We start from the raw sequence: 23,642 nt of genomic DNA, 5'->3' as shown, positions 1-23,642 counted from the left end.
CTGGCAGTCCAGTGGTTAGGACTCGGCGCTTTCACTGCTCAGGCCCAGGTTCAATCCCTGGTCAGGCAACTAAGATGCCACAAGCCACACGGTGCAGCCCAAAAAAAAAAAAAATTCAACTTAAAAACACTGAAAATACATTTATTGTGATAAAATGTAGCACAGACTTAAGAAAAATGTTACTAGCAAACAATTCAATATTCTAAAACACTTCCCACCCAAAGTTTATAGCAATAGAGGTACTTTAATTTTGATATATAATGCTATAAGGATAGTATACTAATTAAAAATAATTTAGTTAATCAAAGACTACCTTTATTTAAGTAATAGTTAACTTCTAAGGTGATGAAAAATGATATCACATTGCAAATTATTTATCTTCATATGATTATTTTTCTCATGTGAATTGCATAAAATTCAATTAGAACACAAAGATGAAAAGAGCTGAGGCTCTGCTAAGTAGATAAGAGCTATATTCAAATCTCCACTCCGTTGCTTTGGCCAAATTACTTAATCTAAGCCCCAAATTTTCTCTTTTGTAAAATACCATACATCTCAAAAGAATGCTGTGAGGATTAAAACAAACAATCATATATTGTACAAGGTACTTTGTAGGCCCCCTATCATTAAGGTTTACATCCTTTTAATGATCCCCAATAAAACATGCATCATAATACTCTAGACCAGCAGTCCCCAACCTTTTTTGGCACCAGGGACCAGTTTCGTGGAAGACAATTTTTGCACTGACTCGGGAGGGGTGGGTGTGGTTCATGCGGTAATGCGAGCAATGGCGAGAGGCAGATGAATCTTTGCTCACTCGGCCGCCACTCACCTCCTGCTGTGCGGCCCGGTTCCAGTATCAGTCTGCAGCCCGTGGCTTGGGGACCCCTGCTCTAGACCCATTGCTTTCAGAGTAGTGATAGGTAGTATGCCTTTCTGATAAAGAGTTCCTATAATACATGCATTTAATTTAAAACATTTTAGTACTACAAATAGCTAGGATTACCTTTTTATCAAAGGATTCTTTATTTGTAGATGTGATTCTGGGTGGGACTCATAAGATTTATAGGCTACTTCCAGGTTCTTGAGTTCTTTTCTAAAGCCTGAAGAAGGGAATGAGAAAAAATTATTTACGTGATCTTTTAGAATTTACTCCCTCTATACTTCTCCATAATTTACAAAAGATTTTCTATAATCAGGTAATTCTCTTCCAAATTAACAGATGAAAACTAATTCTTCAAGCCTCAGCTCAAATAATACCTCTTTCCTGAACCCTTCATACAAAATCAATGGCTCTTTCCTCAATTTATTGTCTCTTGAAAATGTCAGCAATCCCTGAAAAGTGTTACTCTAGATGGGTCGTGTGGAGCTGTGCTTCCGTTTACTCTTTACTGATAAAATGGTGGGAAAATCCTACATTTGGAGACAGATGGCTTGAGTTGAAGTTTGGATTCACAGCTTATTGGCTGGTAACTTTATATTCCTAAAACCAACTTTACAAACTTATACCACCTTACAGTCTAGGTTTCTGCCTTTACGTAATGAGATGCTGATATCTATTTTACCAACCTCACAAATATTAGGAACATCAACTGAATTAAAATGGGTGGGAGGGTATTATGATAACATAAAATGTTATCCCACCACTAACTAGCTTCCATTTATTGACTGCTTACTCAAGTTGTAAGAAGCTGATAATAATTATTTCATTTAATCTTTACAATTGAACACCTTTTTACTTGAAAAGACAATGAACGAACTTCAGTTATTCAGACTTGGGTATTTGGCAGAAATTTTCTTGAAAATAAAAGAAGTGAACCTGCCACTTCGAATAAAACAACTGGCAGTATTTATTGCCAGTGATAACATTTAACCTTTTAGATGAAAGTAAGAGTTTTGGAAAACTTGTATTTACCATCATGAGTTTTGTAGTTTTCCAATAATTATAAAGACTTCCGATAATATCTGTGGTGATATTTTAAAATGTGTTCTTTAAAAATATATATACAGAGAGAAATGGGATTTGCCTGGCAGTCCAGTGGTTAAGATTCCACACTCCCACTTCAGGGGGCATGGGTTTGATCCCTGGTTTGGGAACTAAGATCCCGTGTGCGGCATGACACAGCCAAAAAAAAAAAAAAAAAGATATATAAAGAAATGTATCCGGATAAGGGACCTGGAAGACAGAATGGTGGCATTCACTGCTACAGAACAGAATAAAGAAAAAAGAATGAAAAGAAATGAAGACAGCCTAAGAGGTCTCTGAGACAACATTAAATGCAATAACATTCGCATTATAGGGGTCCCAGAAGGAGAAGAGAGAGAGAAAGGACCCGAGAAAATATTTGAAGAGATTATAGTCAAAAACTTCCCTAACATGGGAAAGGAAATAGCCACCCAAGTCCAGGAAGCGCAGAGAGTCCCATACAGGATAAACCTAAGGAGAAACACGCCGAGACACACAGTAATCAAACTGGCAAAAATTAAAGACAAAGAAAAACTATTGAATGCAGCAAGGGAAAAACGACAAATAACATACAAGGGAACTCCCATAAGGTTAACAGCTGATTTCTCAGCAGAAATTCTACAAGCCAGAAGGGAGTGGCATGATATACTTAAAGTGATGAAAGGGAAGAATCTACAACCAAGATTACTCTACCCGGCAAGGATCTCATTCAGATTCAATGGAGAAATCAAAAGCTTTACAGACAAGCAAAAGCTAAGAGAATTCAGCACCACCAAACCAGCTCTACAACAAATGCTAAAGGAACTTCTCTAAGTGGGAAACACAAGAGAAGAAAAGGACCTACGAAAACAAACCCAAAACAATTAAGAAAATGGTCACAAGAACATATATATCAATAATTATCTTAAACGTGAATGGATTAAATGCTCCAACCAAAAGACACAGGCTTGCTGAATGGATACAAAAACAAGACCTATATATATGCAGTCTACAAGAGACCCACTTCAGACCTAGGGACACATACAGACTGAAGGTGAGGGGATGGAAAAAGATATTCCATGCAAATGGAAATCAAAAGAAAGCTGGAGCAGCAATACTCATATCAGATAAAATAGACTTTAAAATAAAGAATGTTACAAGAGACAAGGAAGAACACTACATAATGATCAAGGGATCAATCCAAGAAGAAGATATAACAATTATAAATATATATGCACCCAACATAGGAGCACCTCAATACATAAGGCAAATGCTAACAGCTATAAAACAGGAAATTGACAGTAACACAGTCATAGTGGGGGACGTTAACACCTCACTTACACCAATGGACAGATCATCCAAAATGAAAATAAATAAGGAAACAGAAGCTTTAAATGACACAACAGACCAGATAGATTTAATTAATATTTATAGGACATTCCATCCAAAAACAGCAGATTACACTTTCTTCTCAAGTGCGCACGGAACATTCTCCAGGATAGATCACGTCTTGGGTCACAAATCAAGCTTCAGTAAATTTAAGAAAATTGAAATCATATCAAGCATCTTTTCTGACCACAACGCTATGAGATTAGAAATGAATTACAGGGGGAAAAAATGTAAAAAAAACATACACATGGAGGCTAAACAATACGTTACTAAATAACCAAGAGATCACTGAAGAAATCAAAGAGGAAATCAAAAATACCTAGAGACAAATGACAACGAAAACGACAATCCAAAACCTATGGGATGCAGCAAAAGCAGTTCTAAGAGGGAAGTTTATAGCTATGCAAGCCTACCTCAAGAAACAAGAAAAATCTCAAATAAACAACCTAACCTTACACCTAAAGGAACTAGAGCAAAAGAACAAACAAAACCCAAAGTTAGCAGAAGGAATCATAAAGATCAGAGCAGAAATAAATGAAATAGAAACAAAGAAAACAATAGCAAAGATCAATAAAAATAAAAGCTGGTTCTTTGAGAAGAAAAACAAAATTGATACACCATTAGCAAGACTCATCAAGAAAAAAGAGGGAGAGGACTCAAATCAATAAAGTTAAAAATGAAAAAGGAGAAGCTACAAAAGACACTGTAGAAATACACAGCATCCTAAAAGACTACTACAAGCAACTCTATGCCAACAAAATGGACAACCTGGAAGAAATGGACAAATTCTTAGAAAGGTATAACCTTCCAAGACTGCACCAGGAAAAAATAGAAAATATGAACAGACCAATCACAAGTAATGAAATTGAAACTGTAATCAAAAATCTTCCAAGAAACAAAAGTCCAGGACCAGATGGCTTCACAGGTGAATTCTATCAAACATTTAGAGAAGAGTTAACACCCATACTCAAACTCTTCCAAAAAATTGCAGAGGAAGGAACACTCCCAAACTCATTCTACGAGGCCACTATCACCCTGATACCAAAACCAGACAAAGACACTACAAAAAAAGAAAATTACAGACCAATATCACTGATGAATATAGATGCAAAAATCCTCAACAAAATACTAGCAAACAGAATCCAACAACACATTAAAAGGATCATACACCATGATCAAGTGGGATTTATCCCAGGGATGCAAGGATTCTTCAATATATGCAAATAAATTAATGTGATACACCACATTAACAAACTGAAGAATAAAAACCATATGATCATCTCAATAGATGCAGAAAAAGCTTTTGACAAAATTCAACACCCATTTATGATAAAAACTCTCCAGAAAGTGGGCATAGAGGGAACCTACCTCAACATAATAAAGGCCATATATGACAAACCCACAGCAAACATCATTCTCAATGGTGAAAAACTGAAAGCATTTTCTCTAAGATCAGGAACAAGACAAGGATGTCCACTCTCACCACTATTATTCAACACAGTTTGGGAAGTCCTAGCCACAGCAATCAGAGAAGAAAAAGAAATAAAAGGAATACAAATTGGAAAAGAAGAAGTAAAACTGTCACTGTTTGCAGATGACATGATACTATACATAGAGAATCCTAAAGATGCCACCAGAAAACTACTAGAGCTAATCAATGAATTTGGTAAAGTTGCAGGATACAAAATTAATCCAAGGAAATCTCTTGCATTCCTATACAGTAATGATGAAAAATCTGAAAGAGAAATTAAGGAAACACTCCCATTTACCATTGCAAAAAAAAGAATAAAATACCTAGGAATAAACCTACCTAGGGAGACAAAAGACCTGTATGCAGAAAACTATAAGACACTGATGAAAGAAATTAAAGATGATACCAACAGATGGAGAGATATACCATGTTCTTGGACTGGAAGAATCAATATTGTGAAAATGACTACACTACCCAAAGCAATCTACAGAGTCAATGCAATCCCTATCAAATTACCAATGGCATTTTTTACGGAACTAGAACAAAAAATCTTAAAATTTGTATGGAGACACAAAAGACCCCGAATAGCCAAAGCAGTCTTGAGGGAAAAAAACGGAGCTGGAGGAATCAGACTCCCTGACTTCAGACTATACTAAAAGGCTACAGTAATCAAGACAATATGGTACTGGAACAAAAACAGAAACATAGATCAATGGAACAAGATAGAAAGCCCAGGGATAAACCCACGCACCTATGGTCAACTAATCTATGACAAAGGAGGCAAGGATATACAATGGAGAAAAGACAGTCTCTTCAATAAGTGGTGCTGGGAAAACTGGACAGCTACATCTAAAAGAATGAAATTAGAACACTCCCTAACACCATACACAAAAATAAATTCAAAATGTATTAGAGACCTAAATGTAAGACCAGACACTATAAAACTCTTAGAGGAAAACATAGGAAGAACACTCTTTGACATGAATCACAGCAAGAACTTTTTTGATCCACCTCCTAGAGTAATGGTAATAAAAACAAAAATAAACGCATGGGACCTAATGAAACTTAAAAGCTTTTGCACAGCAAAGGAAACCATAAACAAGATGAAAAGACAACCCTCAGAATGGGAGAAAATGTTTGCAAACGAATTAACGGACAAAGGATTAATCTCCAAAATATGTGAACAGCTCATGCAGCTCAATATTAAAGAAACAAACAACCCAATCCAAAAATGGGCAGAAGACCTAAATAGACATTTCTCCAAAGAAGACATACAGATGGCCAAGAAGCACATGAAAAGATGCTCAACATCACTAATTATTAGAGAAATGCAAATCAAAACTACAATGAGGTGTCACCTCACACCAGTTAGAATGGGCATCGTCAGAAAATCTACAAACAACAAATGCTGGAGAGGGTGTGGAGAAAAGGGAACCCTCTTGCACTGCTGGTGGGAATGTAAATTGATACAACCATTATGGAGAACAGTATGGAGGTTCCTTAAAAAACTAAAAATAGAATTACCATATGATCCAGCAATCCCACTACTGGGCATATACCCAGAGAAAACCATATTTCAAAAAGACACATGCACCCCAATGTTCATTGCAGCACTATTTACAATAGCCAGGTCATGGAAGCAACCTAAATGCCCAATGACAGACGAATGGATAAAGAAGATGTGGTACATATATACAATGGAATATTACTCCACCATAAAAAGGAACGAAATTGAGTCATTTGTTGAGACGTGGATGGATCTAGAGAGTGTCATACAGAGTGAAGTAAGTCAGAAAGAGAAAAACAAATATCGTATATTAACACATGTATGTGGAACCTAGAAAAATGGTGCAGGTGAACTGGTTTGCAGGGCAGAAGTGGAGACACAGATGTAGAGAACAAATGTATGGACACCAAGGGGGGAAACCGGTGGGGGGGGTGGGGATGGTGGTGTGCTGAATTGGGCGATTGGAATTGACATGTATACACTGATGTGTATAAAACTGATGACTAATAAGAACCTGCTGTATAAAAAAATAAATAAAATAAAATTCAAAAGTTCAAAAAAAAATCAGTTTGAAACAAGAAGCATTGTAGGTATAAAGTTATCAAATAAAATAAAATAAAATAAATGTATCAACATTTGGAAGACTTGCATAATTTAGCAAACCAATATTTTCCAAATGAGGATACATGGATGTTTCAAAATCATGTGTGAGTAAAGGATTTATTCATTCTTTAAATGAATAAATAAAATATTTAAGATTTTCAGTTTTAATGCCTAATACAGCGAATCTTAATAGATATAGCAACAAAAGCTATTTGAGGTCCTCAATACCTTTTGAAAACAACTGTTCCAGTTGATTGCAAATAGGTGTCTTTTTAAAATCTGAGTCACAACTATTCTGTAAAACTTCCCTTTTTATAACCAAGGAATTGAGACTTAGGGAAATGAAGTGACCTAACCAATGCCATATAGGTGGTTCAGTGGCAACACTCAAGCAAACCCAGGATTAACTGCAAAGCCAGTGCTCTTTCTACTACCTGCAGGCTCTCTTTCACATATGCCTAAAACACAAGGTCATTATACAGAATCTCCTTCTGATGAAATTAGGCCATTAGTATGAACATCAAATAACAGGATATACTTTAATGTGCTGATGCCCACAGAAGATACCAAAATATATGGCATTAGCTTGAATATTCAATTCATCGCCTATACTTCTGTACAATTCCAGTAAATTTTTCTGTATTTTCCCTTATTTTTAGTTGACCTTTTCATCATGTTAATTTATTTCAGTTTCCTCTCATTCTCATGCTTCTAGTCTACTGTACACCAAATCTGTGAACTGAAGATTGCAAAGAAAACAAAATCAAGTTATTAAAAAAGCAACTTTTATTTTTTAAACAATAACAGATAACTTTATCTTAGATGCCTTTTTATCTCTAAATTGATGTTCTAGGTACATTTTTTAAAACTACCCTGTCACTCAAAATTCAACTGGAACCTATAGTTGATCATAAAATCTAAATATTACCCTATTTTAAAAATCTATATTGGTTATTATATGGCTCTGCGAGTTAAATCTTAGAAGTAATTTCCAAGGAAGAGTAATGTAATATACATGAGAAATTAATACCCTATATGCCATATTGCTCACACAGTAAATGGCAGCTCCCAATAAAAATGAAAAACACACTGTTTTTTCTTCTTTTAAATCACCCCCACACCGTCCACCATATTCCCAACTCACTGATCCAGGACAAAGTAAGTATAAACTGAGACAAATTCTTCTTACCTTCCCCTCTGCCAACCTATTTCTATATCTACCAAGTGCCATACTAATAAAGTCTCAAAAATAAAAGGCATGAATTGGGCGATTGGGATTGACATGTATACATTAATGTGTATAAAATTGTTGACTAATAAGAACCTGCAGTATAAAAATAAAACAAACAAAATAAAAACAACTAATACTAAACTTTCTTTGGGTTATTTTTATGGAAATATGTTAATATAAATGTTTCAGACATTACATGAAATTTCTAAAATTCTTAAATGTTCTGGTATAATGTTATAAGTCATAATTCTAGTTATTACCTTAAAATGTATATCTCAGAAATAACTAAATTTCCTTGTCAATTGCATTATTATGAACTTTCATCAAATCTTTAACTGTGGTCATTTTTAAGTCTTTTGTCATTTACAGACAGTTCTGGGTATACTCTGATGCTTTTGCAAAAATGTTCCTATAAAAGGGTTTCACCTTCAAGGAATTCATGGAAAAGACTCTGACAAGTACAGGTTTCTGGTCACTGACTATACTGCTGAACTGAATGAATAAGCATTTTCAGAACTCTAATGGAAAACTGATGAATTCATAAAAGTGCTAACAAAAGATCAAGATGAAAAAAAAATTAATTACATGGGACTGAGTGAACTGATGAGGATGATTATAATTTTTGTGGCTTTCTGTTTGAATAAAAAATAAATAAATAAAAATAAAAGGCAATATAATATATCACAGAGAGTCTTATGACCCTGTAACCTTGACACACTGCCTGAGGCTCAAAAACTAAGCCTCCCTCTTAAGTGAAGTATGTCAGACAGAGAAAAACAAATATCATATGATATCACTTATATGTGGAATCTAAAAAAATGACACAAATGAACTTATTTACAAAACAGACAGACTCACAGACATAGAAAACAAACTTATGGTTGCCAAAGGGGAAAGCAGAGGGTGGGAGAGGGAAGTAAATTAAAGAGTTTGGGATTAACATACACACACTACTATACGTGAGATAGATAAACTACGGGGACCTGCTGTACAGCACAGGGAACTCTACTCAGCATCTTGTAATAACCTATAATGGAAAAGAAGCTGGAAAAGAATAGATATATATATACATGTATAACTGAATCACTTTGCTGTACCCCTGAAACTAACACATTATAAATTAATTATACTTCAATTTTAAAAATGGTTGTTAAAAAAAAAAACTAAGCCTCTCTGATAGCTACTTTATGACTAAAAAAAAAAAAAGTAATATCAGAAAGAATCTTGATTATTTTTCAACCTTTAAAGTCTGAAAAATTTGTAAGTTAAAGTTACATTATAATTTCCCACCCACTGTGATTTTAACTTTGGAATGTTTATTTACTTTTTAACTTATCCATAACTTCAAGGTTAATATTCACAAATACAAAAAAAAGTAAATACTTAATTCTTAAAGATTTCTTTACTTTTATTAAAGTATCCACGCAATGGGCAGCAGGAGGCAGCAGAGGTTTTATAAATATGTTTGAAATTTTAATATCACTATGGCAGGCATTCAACCAAGTGGTTTGACTTCAGAATTCCAACTAACTTAAAAATAGATGTGTTATTTTTCTCTTCTGCTGACATAGACATCCACGTGTCTTTACTGGGAATTTTGGTTTCAGGTTCTTTGCAAATGTAAGATAGTCAGATTTTAACACTTGGCACAGAAAATACTTCAACATCAAGGCAAGAAGCTTTAATTAATAATGCTAATTTTGGTACTGTATACAAAAAACCTAAAGCCCAATAGTCAAGAAATCAAAATATATATACTTAATCCGAAAAGGTGACCTAGATTTAAAACAGACTTACATAGCAAGAAAACCAAACTGCTAGTCTAGACACTGTAATCCTCATTCTTGTTGTATAGGAAGATTTCAGACTATGATAATAATACTGCAATTACAAAGTCTAAACATTCAAGAGCAATAACCTAATCAATGACCTGATTTACTATAAAAAGAGAGTTAAGCAAAATTTGAATACTTTAGGGAAAAAAATCACAAAACTTTAACTATATAAATATTTCTGGCTAAATTTACTACATGCCAAGAGGAACAGAGAGATACTTTAATATGTAATAATCTACCCTATCAGATACTAAATTTGGGGATGATACAAAATAAAAAGGCAAGAGTCAGTAACTTCTTTCCTCACTGGGATTATAATTTAAAGAAAGAGAAAATAATGCTATTTTGCTACAAATTAAATTTCAATACTGAAAGTTTATGGTTTTAAAAAACATATAAACCTTTGGTGGTGCTGGGCCACAGCAACTGCCTCTCAATGGTCTATGAAACTCTTAGAGAAAATAAATTTAGTATGCACAGAAACAAAACCAACTGTTAAAAGTACCTGATTCTTCAGATATACTTTCTAAATGAATATACTCTGGAGTTTGCAAAAAACACCTTAGATGAAATAAACTTATGTATACGAATAAACTCTTGCAATAAAATTTTTTTCATTTACTAATTTTAGGACTTAACAACATTAAGGGTAGTATATTTCACTTAACATAATGGAGGTACAGATTTTTTTACAATAAGAATTAAGGGAATTAACAGATTTTTCTGACCACTGATTAACTTCTTTCACTCTTCCTTGTCATTTGCAAGATCAAGATTCTCATCTTGAACTAAAACCCTGACTTCTATGATTAACTGAGATTAAGCCAAGTATTACAGACCCCAAAGTAAATGGCAAAAGTTTTTTGAAAGACCTAGTAATTCCTCTGTGATTTGTTATTTACAATCTATAAATATCCTAACACGTATTTATTTCAGTAGATAACCTTACTCCATAGAGAAAAGGGTCCATTAGGTATGAACTCCTTCAACTGACTCATCTAACACAATACACACTGAATGGTACCAACACTCACCTTTATCTCTCCCATTACAGAAAAACTACTACTCCCTTAATTCAAAGCCTTCCTTGTTCCATTCTCACTCTACCTCCAGAGATCTTATTCCATTAATTACTGTTCTGTTCTATTCTTATCTTCACACCTTTCTCATCCTCTGTACATCATTAGTTCCTTACCCTCTGTAACATAAATGCAAAACTAAGCTCTTGGTTTCATTTTTCTCCTTTAGGTAGGGCTTCTTTACTATTCACAGCAAGGGTTTTTGACAGACATGTGCATTTATTTACTTCTCTTATTTACTTTTTATTCTACTGTAACCTTTTTTCAAAAAACTTTTAATAATTTCAAAAAGTTCAGAGAAGTTGAAAGATATACCTACCTGCATATCCTTTACTCAGATTCACCTATTATTAACATTTTACCCCACTTCTTTTTCTAAACCATTTGGGAGTAAGTTACAAACATCATGGCCCTTTACTTCTAAACACTTCAGTTCTACCTCAGTCTTGCTTCTATTCTAATGTTCCTTCTATTCTAATGTTCCTCTAATACTGCTTTTACTAGGTCACTAAGGACTTACTAATTGTTAAACCAAACTTGGACTTTTTAATCCTTATTCTGCTTAATCTGGGATCACTTTTCTTTTTGAAGCTCTCCATTTTCCCAGTTTCCGTGTGGTAACTCCCTCTCCTGTATTTTCTCATACTTTCCAGCTACTCCTCACTCTTTTCCAAAGTTGCTCCTTCTCTCTACTCTTAGCTCATCTCTTTTAGTCAGCAAACCCCATGTTTCTTCCTTTGTCTATTTTTTTTTCCCTGAAATCTCCCAATTTCCTGCATGATGTTATCCATGTCTACCTCATTCAATTCCCATATATGTTGATGGCTACCAATACATAATCTTTCCTGCATTCCAGACATTTGTTCCTAACTAATCTACTTACCTAGATGACAAACCAAACAAATCCAAAAATATATTTGCCATCCTCTCTCACCCCTAAAATTTTTCCCTTCTTCCTATATTCCTCCATTTGGTAAATGGTGAATCCACTTATGTAAGACCCAAATACGGCCACCCCCAGCTTTCTCCTTTTCCCCCACTGTGCACATCTGTCACAGAAAGTGACTCCACTGTCCACACATTCTTATAATCTCTCAAATCTTCTTTCTTGACATTGATACTGCCTTAGTTTATACCCTCATCTTTTCTCTCCTAGGCTATTAAAGTATTCATCTAAATAATTTTTCTCCCACTGCTCCAAATTCACCCCCTACACTGCCACCAAAGAGTCCTTTCTAAATGCAAACTGGAGTACGCTACTCTCCTTGTCCTTAGGTGCCTTTCCATTTACTTTTTAGGATTTAAAAATAGCATAAAAGTTTCATCATGCTTTGGCTTCTCTCTATCCTCTAACCATCATCTCACAATTTCCATGTAGGCATTCCAGCCTTGCATATAGCAAACTAGCTGTATTCTTCCAATATGTGATAGTTTCTCCTGACCATGTGCTTTTGAACATGTCATTTCTTCTGTTTTGAATGTAATTTAAGGCATTTGACATTCTCCCCATTAGTGACCCATTTTTAAAAGAGGAGCTAAAATAATCTAAGTGGCATTGTGGAATTTTGACAATGTTCCCAAATAATTAGCTTTAGGCAGTGTAGGTATGTTTGTTTGCAGCAGAATCCATAAATATAACAGGCTATATAGTATCTCTATCAATGAAAAACTATCAGTGAGATAATTACAATGGCATTGTTATAGATTTTAAGTTCTCTACCATCACATAAACTTGTACAGACTAATACTGAAAGCTGACTTAAATGTCAAACAAAATATGAAAATAAAAAAATTTCTAAGGTTTCTTAACTTTGTAAAAGTCTTTTACCTATGGATAGAAAGTGATTCTTCAGGTCAATAATGTAAGTGTACCCCCATTTTATAATTAAGAAGTAGGAGAAATCCAAGAAAATCATACCAAGCCACAAAAAATTAAACTGTGCCTTACTGAAAAAAAGGGAAAAATCCATGCAGGGCCAGTTTTTAGCTTGGAAAAAAAATTCCTATACCCACTTTAACATGTTCTCAGTCAAAGACTAGGGGAGGGAAATACACATACAGATACCATAAGGCATGAACATTAATAAAGTTTCCCTAAGCAAACACTAGCTTAAAGAACTATGGTAGGTTTTGAAGTTTATTAAATAAGAAATAATTTTAATGTAATGCAATTTATGTAGTTAAATAAAACGTGGGGTACATAAAACCACAAGATACCACTTCACACCCATTAGGATGGCAATTCTCCAAAAAGCACCCCAGAAAATAACAAGTATTGGTGAGGATGTGAAGAATTTGGAACCTCTGCACTGCTGGTGGAAATGTAAAATAGTGCAGCTGCTGTGGAAAACAGAATGGTGGTTCCTCAAAAAACTAAACAGAGAATTGCCACAGGATCCAGCAATTGTGCTTCTGGGTATATACTCAAAAGAACTGAAAGCAGGGATTTCAGATATTTGTACACTAATATACATAGGGGCATTATATACAATAGCCAAAAGGTAGAAACAACCCGAATGTCCATCAACAGATGAATGAATAAACAAAATGTGTTACATCATATAATGTAATATTATTCAGCCTTAAAAGGAATGAAATTCTGATACATGGGTGAACACTGAAGACGTTGTGCTAAGTGAAATAAGCCAGTCTCAAAAAGACAAATACTGCATGATTTCACTTCTATGAGGTACCTAGAGTAGTCAAATTCAAAGAGACAGAAAGTAGAACGGAGGTTGCAGGGGCCACGGGAGGGGGAAATGGGGAGTTGTTTAAAGGGTACAGTTTCATTTGAGATGAAAGAATTATGGAGATAGATGGTAGTGATGGTGGCAAAACAATGCGCGTGTACTTAATATCAGACAATTGTAACTTAAAAATGGTTAGAATGACAAATTCTGTGGTCTGTATTTTACCACAATAAAAAAAACTTAGTTTTAATTGGCTACATACATACTATTTCATATTAAGTGGGGAAACCCAGAATAAAGCTATTATAGCAATGCACTCCTAACCATCGAAATTTCTATGACCTTGTGTTTTTATTAATATCAGGAAGCAAGCATCATTTTATAAAGAGCACTGAACTTGCAGTTATTGTTCAGTTTTTACTGACTTCTGCTGTTGATTTCTGGCCAGCCTTTTACTGTTTCCTGTAATACGTGGTTACCAGACTTTTATCAGATTTTTTAAACAGGCGAGACATTTTATATGGGAAAGGAAGGTTATTTCCTTAATATAAGTGTTTCCTTCTGATATTATACCATTTGATGAAAACAAAATAATTAAACATTTAATCATATTCAATATCTGCAACGTAAAAAATAATCTCCACAAAAGCCTTAAGGATGATAAAGACTAAAAACAAACTTTAAAATGTGTTCTTCATGGCTGTTTTTTATCGTGAAAAATTATAGCCCTTCTAATCCTCTGAATTCTAAAATTTGAAGACAATGACTTTGACTCCAACCTCAATAATCCCCTTGCTCATCATTTTCCTTGTTCCCTGTTCCCCAAATCCTTCAGGTATAACCTCTGAGTAACAATGCCGAATTCTGTATACAAACATCTAATTTTCTTTGCTTCTGGGCTGCTATGTGTTGCTAACAAATCACCTATAATAATGTCACACCATTACATATTTATTGTTTCCAAAGTGAACTTTTCTAGCAGGCTGTTTATCAATTTTTCTATCTGTCCTTAACGCCTGTGGTAGACATTAGGACTGTTCATACATATTGCAGTGCACCAGCAAACTACCCTTTTCCACCCTCTTTGAAATTAGGCCTGGCTGTTAAGACTTGCCTTGGCCAGTCAGATGTGAGTGGAAGTACATTTATCACTTCTGGGTTGAAAGCTTTAAGAGCTTACACGTGATTCTCTATGTTGTGTCCCCTTCAATCTCCTCTCCCTCCAGTCCTGCAATGATCAGAGAAGTACTGGTAGAGATGGAGTCCCATTAGCCTCAGGCCCTGAGTGATTACTAGGAAGAGACTTCATGCTGACATTCACAGGACACGTGCTGTGAGCAAGAAACAATCTTGTACCAAGACACGGAGATTTTCAAGTTGTTACCACTGCACAGCCCAGAACCTAGCCTAGCCTGACTGACACACTTCCCCTTTTTCCTATTCCCTGAAGTAGCTATTCCCATCTTTTAAGACTTCAAGCATAAACTCTCCCAGCTTCCATCCTCATTACTCATAAACTTACCAGTAACAGGACTGTCCTTAGCTTCTTTACTCGTAATACCATGATTTATTCTTTACTGCTACTATGATAATATATTTAAATAAAATTTTTACCTTCCAAGCAGTTTTTGCTCTGTTGGGAGGTATAGTTCATACGATCTATGTTTAGATTGCTTGTCTTAATCTGGTTGCTAGAAAATAGAATAAAACACACACCAAACACATCAGCTATAATGGATTATTATTTAGTTTACCCTAAGAAAAAGAAAGGAAATAACATTTGTTAAACAATTATTATATACCATGTGCTGTTCTAGGGGATTAATATACATTATTAATTTACATCACACAACAATACTTAAAAGGAGTTATTATCTTCATTTCACAATAGGAGATTAAGGCTGTGAAAGTCAAATTAATTTGCGCAATAATTAAAATCCAAGCCTATCTGATTCCAAAGTTCTGATCTTTCTAATACCCTAGGCTACCCCTTTCGAAGAAGTATTATGAAATTACCCTGCGAAGTACAAAAGCTTCCCAAGTCTTTATTACAGTGATTATTTCGGTAAAACATGAGCGGTCGCTTTTTGCAAATCTGGCTTTTCAATAATGAATGTAATAAAACACGAGCTAACATCAAATTAAGATGTTTTAGATCGATTAAGAGCAGAAATAGTGGCTAAATTGACCTAAGTGGCGGACATGTTTTAGAGGTTACACAGAGAAGTGCAAATAGACTGCTAACAGTAATATAATAAATGATTTCAGAATTAATTAAGAATTAATTGAACATAAACTTAGTTATTTGGCTGTATTCTTTAATACTTGCTAAAGGAAAAATATCTCTTTCATGGAACTGGGTTGTGACAGACGAAAATAACCCCAGTTCTGAGTTACAGATGTTAGAAATGGGATAATGAACATTGAACATTCAACTAGGTTGAAGAATTAGACAATTAGCTTAATGACTGAGATACACTAATTTAAATCTATGGTTTAAAACCTGTAGTACACATACATCAATAGTTTTTAGTGGCAACAATGATAATGTATTTTACTTTCTAAATTTCCCCCAAAAAAACAGTTGTTATTTTGCAATCAAGAAATAACTATTAAAAATAGAAACTTGATATATCAAATAACCTGCAATATCCCAGGTTACTCTGAGCTCAAGCTCTTTCCTTTTCATTTAACTGACCCCAACCTTTGAAAATTACTTCAAATAACTAAAAAGAGAGAATGGTGGGGGGAAATCATTCATATAACTTGTGTATTACCTGAAGGATGCGGTTTCTTTAACACCACTGATATCCATCACTGTACCATTTCCATCAATAACAGGTGAGTCCAAATTAGCAGAGCCATTACTGATATGATCACTGCTTTCATATCCAGACTCTGTCCTTTGCATCTGCCAGTTGTCACCATGAACTTTAGTTTCTTTGAGGGCTTTATTTTTCTCTGCTCCTTTTCCATTAAATTCAAGGGAACTCCTGCTTCCTGTTTCCTGCTTCATTTCATCTTCATATATAGTCATTAAACATTTTTGCTTTGGATTCTCTTTTGGACAACTGTTAAAACTCTGATCTTTGCTATATTTAGATTTGTTACTAATATTTGATTTATGTCTTGGACTATGTTGCCTTTTTTCACTTTCATTAAAAATACTGTCGACATTTAATGTTTCTCTCATAGGTTTCCAACCTCGGTTTCGGCTTTTAGTGCTGCCATTACAGCTGCTTCCTTTATCCCTAGAATCTTGGCTACTGTCTGTATCATATCCAGTACCACTGTCACTCTTAAATTTGCCAGTTATTTTCTCTCCTGAAGCAAGAATCTGGGATTTACTTGAACTTAATGTTTGTGCAGAAGCTCGACTCTGATGGGCAATTCGGTCATGCTTACACGGTCCTTTTCCTTGACTAGGATATAGATGTGGATTCCCATATTGTCTAAAGCCATTTGGGGCAGGAGGTGATCCAGACTTGAAATGTGGAAGGTCTTCATCAACCAAATCTTTAAAAATAAATATGCAAATAAAGATACAAATGAACTACTCTTCAGAGCCACTTTTTAGTCACAAGCCAAATACCTTGTTTGAGAAGAAATGTTAAACAGTAATAAGTAAATCATAACATAAATGGTTATATAATGATTTTAAAAAATGATCTCTAAAGTAGATCATAAGATAATTAAAGCAATTAAAAAAAACTATTCTATCTCATTCATAATTAATAAAAACCATAAAAATAAAAATATTTCCCACCTATTATATTGGTAAAGATTTAAAATTTATTAAACCAATTGCTGCTGGAAACAGAATCTAATCATTGTTGGTGGGAGTGCAGACTGTCAAGTATTTTAGGAGGACAACTGTGCCACACCTACCAAAGTTGAAAATAAATAAACATAACCTAAACCCAGCAATTATTCTGAAAGAATTTTATGCTAATGGCTGTATGCAAAAAGTACCTGTGAAAGGATTTCACTGCAGCAAGAATCTTAAATCAAGTTCTAAAGTCTAGCAATATCAGTTAACTTATGCTATGTCCATAAAGAAAAGAGCATAAAACCATAAAAAGTAAGACATGCTCATAATGAACTGGAAACTATTAACAGTGGAACAGAGTGAAGGTCAAGGGTTGTAGGAAAAGAAGTTCTTTTCACTTAATTTTATAACCTTCCTTATTATTTGAATGTACCATATGGGTGAATTGAATTTATAGTTTAAAGTTGAAACATAAAAAACACAAGTATTCCAGGCTAGAATTGAATAAGAACTAGGAAAACTTTACATTTATAGGTTTAATAGGTATATTAAAGAAATCATACTAAGATACATAATATCTAAATAAATATATATAATATATACAGAAATTATATTAAATTGTATTAAATTATAAAACTTAGCTTTAAAATAAGATTTTAGCTGCCCCTTTTCCAATGAATGCTGTTAAGTTCTTAAGTTACCTCTATGTCTGCCCAAATCTTTTCTTTGTCCCCTTTCCAAATCTTTCCTTTGTGAGGAAAGTAAGTTTTTCTGTTCAATGGCTTTTAGAGCACATTCTCTGGAAATGTCTTTTATTTTTTCCCTTTGATCATTGTGACTTGACTTAACTGTAAAAGAAACCATTCTTTAATAATGATACAGATCATTTTTCAAATTGCTCAATAAAAGTACAAACTGAACTATATTAAAATTTAAGATGCTATATATTAACAAAATACAGATTAAACTATACAATGAAATCATTTTTATGCTTAACTAAAAACTCAATGTGATTTATGCTGACACTAGAGGTGCAAGCTGTGTTTTAAAACTTCATGTATAGCTCTACAGCGAATGTAAAGGAAAATAAGAGAACTTTTCTTGAAATAATGAGAGCTAAAGGTAACTGAGTGGTTAGTATGTGTCAGGCACTATTCTAAGTGTCTAAACTCATTTATCAATACTTCTCTGAGGTGGGTACAATTACTATCTTCATTTTGGATTCGGAAACAGAGGCACAGAGAAGTTAAGAACTCGCCCAAGTTCACATAGCTTGTACATGTAGAACCAGGATTATTAACACAAATTGCCTGGCTCCAGTGTTTGTGTTCTTAAACACATACACAGTTTCTAGTAAAAGTAGGTATCTTTGAAAAATAGATAATGGCTTAATCTAAGAGTATCAATAATACATAAAATGGAAAAAGTTCCATTAAGAACTTCTAAAAGCATTTATCGTAAATGGTAATTGTTAATTTTGAATCTTATCACCCTTGATTAAATGGGTTACTTTTAGAGTTAGACATTATTTCATTAATATATTTAAAAGTTCCTTACAATATCATCCTCAACGTCCACCCGATTAGAGTTTTGCATATTTCTAAACCATAACTGTACATCATGCTGTGACTGTTTCATGTTGGACCCTAATCACAGATCTTGGATTGTGAAAATTAAAGTTGTGGAATGATAATAACAAGAGAGAGTTGAATAAAAATGAGGTTAAAAATAAACTACAACTATAGTAACTTCAAACTTCTGTTGCATTCACTAATATTACATTTAATTTTGGCATATGAGCCAAATTATTAACTAAATGTTTTTCCTCTACAAGTTAACAATTAACTCCTTGAAGAAAGGCCATATCACAGCTTTCTCTGGTGACAGTCCAGGTTGCCTCCACCCTACTATGTGCAGCCTTGAGTGCATGGAGAAACTCAAACACTAGTTGCGTCAAACTGTTCAAATAAAACTATAGGTCTCGGAGAAATGCTTAAGTCAAAATACAAAATTTTGTTTCTACTTTTTATTTTCTCTTCATGGCCAAGGAAAGCTAGTTAAGGACTCTCCTCTTGGTCCTTAACAAGAATTACAGATTCAGTAAGTGAAGAAAGAGGGAAGCTTAACTATGAAGAGAGGGGGAAGCTTAACTATTCAAGGACAATGTAAAAATGACAATTTAAATACATACCTGTTCCTCTACTGCCACTTGTTTGAATGTGGCTCCGATTAAATGATGAAATACTATCTGCTTGAAATTTTTGATTTTCTCTCTGTTTTGTCTGATCACCAAATCCATTTTCTTTTGAATTCTCCAACTTATGAATTGAGGGCTTTTCACATCCTTAAAAAGACCAACAAAAATGTATAATCCCCTTCCTCCTCTCCACCAGCAGAAGAGAAATTTGAATCATCTTTTCAGACATTTTTAATAATATAGAGAAAATTACTTAAAAACTTAGAGGACTGACATCTTTTAAGGACTTCTACATGCTTTGTAAGGCATTCAAAAATGGCCTCGCTGCTTTGGACTTTTCCAGTGTACTAACTCACTTTAAATCTCAATATTTACTGCTAGTAAGAGCTACCAGCCAAGTATCCCCTCCTGTGTTTGTGTGACCATAGTCGTGGGTGGCTGCTGAAGGTGCTTCTGAGGCCACAGATGAGGAAAGGTTTCTGTATAAAGACTAACTCTAAGTATTAGAATTTTCCTGAACTCCACTTTACTGAAACTAAATTTTGAGATTATCCTCAACATTCATTTCATATTCAGTATATTAGTATTCCTAGTGTGATTGTGATAACAGAAAAACACTAAAAAGAACTTTTAAACAATTACCTGTATTTTCTGCAACGGATTTATGATGTGACCAGTTGATGATCTGCTTGAGCGCATCTTCAGTGGAAACTGCTGTGCCATCTGGGTTTGCATAAAACAAAAGCAGTGGTTGGAAGTGGCATCGGATACACTTGGAGACCACATCTTTCCATCTAGTTCCAACCTTAAAAAATTACAAATGAATAGAAACAAAACAAAACCTTGTAATCAATGTGTTACATGAAAAGGCAGAGACTGAATTACTTTGTATATTAAAAAATTTTAAAGACACTCAGACACTAGCAGTTCAACTGTTCATCATACTATATGATTAATTTTATTTTATTTAGTAACTAGTCTAGACAAAAATCATATAAACATCATTGAAAAACTGATGGGCAAGATTGTACACTTTCTATATCAAGATCTAGATTATCAAATTTTTAAAGGCTTTGTTCATACATGTTGACTGACTTTTGACAAAAACTTCAAGCAATTTAATGGGGAAATATAAGATTTTCAACAAATGGTGCTGGAACAACTGGATGGCCGTATGAAAAAATGAACTTTGACACCATTCCACTAAAAGCACAAAAATTAACTCAGAACGAGTCTTAAAAAACCTATAAAGCTTATAGAAGAAAACAAAAGAGAAAATTTTAACAAACTTGGGGAAGGTAAAAATTTCTTAGATAGGACATCAAACAAATCACAGAAGAAAAAATTATAAAATGGGCTTCATCAAAATGAATTAATAAGTTCTGCTCTTTGAAAGACACCATTAAGAAAATGGAGGAAAATAATAAAAAAGCCACAGACATCTAATAAAGAACTGGTGAGCAGAATAAAGAATTACTATAGCTCATTAATAAGATAATCCAATTTGAAAAATGTACAACACATCTGGACACTTCACCAAAAAAGACATAAGAATGGCCAATAAGCACATGAAAAGATACTCAAAACATTATTAATCATAAGGCAAATGCAAATTAAAACCACCGTGAGCTAACATTATACATTCACTAGAAGGGCTAACGTTAGGATGACTACCAGCGTGGAGTGCTGCTAAAAATGTGGAGCAACTGGAACTCCCAGTACACTGCTGGCAGGAATGTAAATTGTACAATTGCTCTGGAGGTCAATTTGCCAGTTCCTTGTAAAGTTTAACATACACTTACTGTACAACCCAAATTCCACTTCTGGGTATTATCTGAGTGTAATAGAAAATAATATGTTCACACAAAGACTGTTCATACCTCAAAAGGTAAATGGATAAATTGTTACACAGTCATAAAATGTAACACAACAATAAAAATGAAGCACTGATACACACAACATGAATGAGTATTAAAAGATATTATGCCCGTCAGTCCCTTTAGGCTCCGCCGCCGCTCCGCCCCTCTGCCAGAGCTCCGGCGCCACCTCAGGCCGGCGGTTCTCCGCGGGAGGGAGCGAGGCGGGTGACGGGGACGGCGGGGACCCCGGCGGGGCGGCCGGTGGTCCTGCTCGCTCGGCAGCGGCGGCGTCTCGTCTCCATGGGGTCTGCCCGCGGCACCCGTGCGCTCTAAGGTGGACAGCAGGTTGTGCGTTGTCAGAATATTTCCACTGCTACACCGAGGGCACACGCATCTTCAGTGCGGCTTGGAATTCCTGCAGAATTGCCTTTGTGAAGAGCTGGCATAATTTCTTTAAATTTCATCTCTTAGCTTCCCATAAAGATATCAAGAAACCATGAACAACTTTAGTAATGAAGAGTTTGACTGCCATTTCTCGGATGAAGGCTTTACTGCCAAGGACATTCTGGACCAAAAAATTAATGAAGTTTCTTCTCTCATGATAAGGATGCCTTCTATGTTGCGGACCTGGGAGACATTCTAAAGAAACATCTGAGATGGTTTAAAGCTCTTCCTCGGGTCACCCCCTTTTATGTACTCAAATGCAGTAACAGCAGAACCATAATGAACCCTATGGCAGCAGAACCCTAGCTGCCATAGGGACAGGATTTGACTGTGCCAGCAACACTGAAATCCAGTTGGCGCAGAGTCTCGGGGTGCCTCCTGAGAGGATTTTCTATGCAAATCCTTATAAACAAGTGTCTCAGATTAAATACGCTGCCAATAATGGAGTCCAGACGATGACTTTTGATAGTGAAGTTGAGTTGATGAAAGTTGCCAGGGCACATTCAAAGGCCAAGTTGGTTTTGCAGATTGCCACGGATGATTCCAAAGCAGTCTATAGCCTCAGTGTCAAATTTGGTGCCACACTCAAAACCAGCAGGCTTCTTCTGGAACGGGCGAAAGATCTAGCTATTGATGTCATTGGTGTCAGCTTCCACGTGGGAAGTGGTTCTACTGATCCAGGGACCTTCATGCAGGCCATCTCTGATGCCCGCTGTGTCACCAGTGTAATCAACCCAGCGTTGGACAAGTATTTTCCATTAGACTCTGGAGTGAGAATCATGGCTGAGCCAGGAAGATACTATGTTGCATCAGCTTTCACTCTAGCAATTAATATCATTGCCAAAAAACTCATATTAAAGGAACAGACAGGCTCTTATGATGAAGATGAGTTGAGTGAACAGACATTTATGTATTATGTGAATGATGGAGTATATGGATCATTCAACTGCATCCTCTTCGATCATGCACACGTGAAGCCTCTTCTGCAGAAGAGACCCAAACCAGATAAGAAGTATTATTCATGTAGCATCTGGAGACCGACCTGTGATGGCCTGGATCGCACTGTTGAACACTGTAACTTGCCCAAGATGCATGTGGGTGATTGGATGTTCTTTGAAAACATGGGTGCTTACACTGTCGCTGCTGCTTCTACTTTCAGTGGATTCCAGAGACTGACCATCTACTATGTGACGTCAGGGCCAACATGGCAACTGATGCAGCAAATCCAGAACCACGACTTCCCACTCGGAGTAGAGGAGCAGGATGTTGGCACTCTGCCTGTGTCCTGTGCTTGGGAGAGTGGAATGAAACAGCACCCAGAAGCCTGTGCTTCAGCTCGTATTAATGTGTAGATACCATTCTTGTAGCTGTTAACTGTGAGTTTAGCTTGATTTAAGGGTTTGGGGGGGACCATTTAACTTAATTTCTGCCAGTTTTGAGATGTCTATGTGAATAGGGTTGGCACAGATGCAATGATGTGTAAGACTAAGTGATTGGGTCACACTTATCTGTGTTCCTATGGAAACTATTTGAATATTTGTTTTACATGGATTTTTACTGACTTTTCAAACATGCTACTAAAGTGTGCCCCTCAACTGCTGAGCAAGCATTTGTAGCTTGTGC

General features: G+C 35.2%; 2 protein-coding genes across 4 annotated transcripts in view; one reads left to right on the top strand and one right to left on the bottom strand.

Moving 5' to 3' along the window:
- Positions 1-23,642, bottom strand: part of USP53 (ubiquitin specific peptidase 53) — a 73,776-nt gene that overhangs the window by 3,245 nt on the left and 46,889 nt on the right. For all 3 annotated transcript variants that reach the window (XM_059923512.1, XM_059923511.1, XM_059923510.1), the window contains 6 exons: positions 20,359-20,521; positions 19,711-19,863; positions 18,221-18,367; positions 16,528-17,266; positions 15,365-15,441; positions 1,007-1,103 (listed from right to left, as the gene is read on the bottom strand). In XM_059923512.1, the coding sequence (XP_059779495.1) occupies positions 1,007-1,103; positions 15,365-15,441; positions 16,528-17,266; positions 18,221-18,367; positions 19,711-19,863; positions 20,359-20,521 (1,376 nt within the window). The remainder of the gene's footprint in view (positions 1-1,006; positions 1,104-15,364; positions 15,442-16,527; positions 17,267-18,220; positions 18,368-19,710; positions 19,864-20,358; positions 20,522-23,642) is intronic.
- On the top strand, positions 22,072-23,444 carry LOC132366642 (ornithine decarboxylase-like). The gene is given in 3 exon segments (XM_059924237.1): positions 22,072-22,165; positions 22,168-22,316; positions 22,319-23,444. Coding segments are annotated over 3 exon segments (1,296 nt in total). The 3' UTR covers positions 23,372-23,444.

Source organism: Balaenoptera ricei, chromosome 5 (assembly GCF_028023285.1).
Source record: "Balaenoptera ricei isolate mBalRic1 chromosome 5, mBalRic1.hap2, whole genome shotgun sequence".
NCBI classification, from domain to species: Eukaryota; Metazoa; Chordata; class Mammalia; order Artiodactyla; family Balaenopteridae; genus Balaenoptera; species Balaenoptera ricei.
This window is presented reverse-complemented; position numbering and strand designations above follow the sequence as displayed.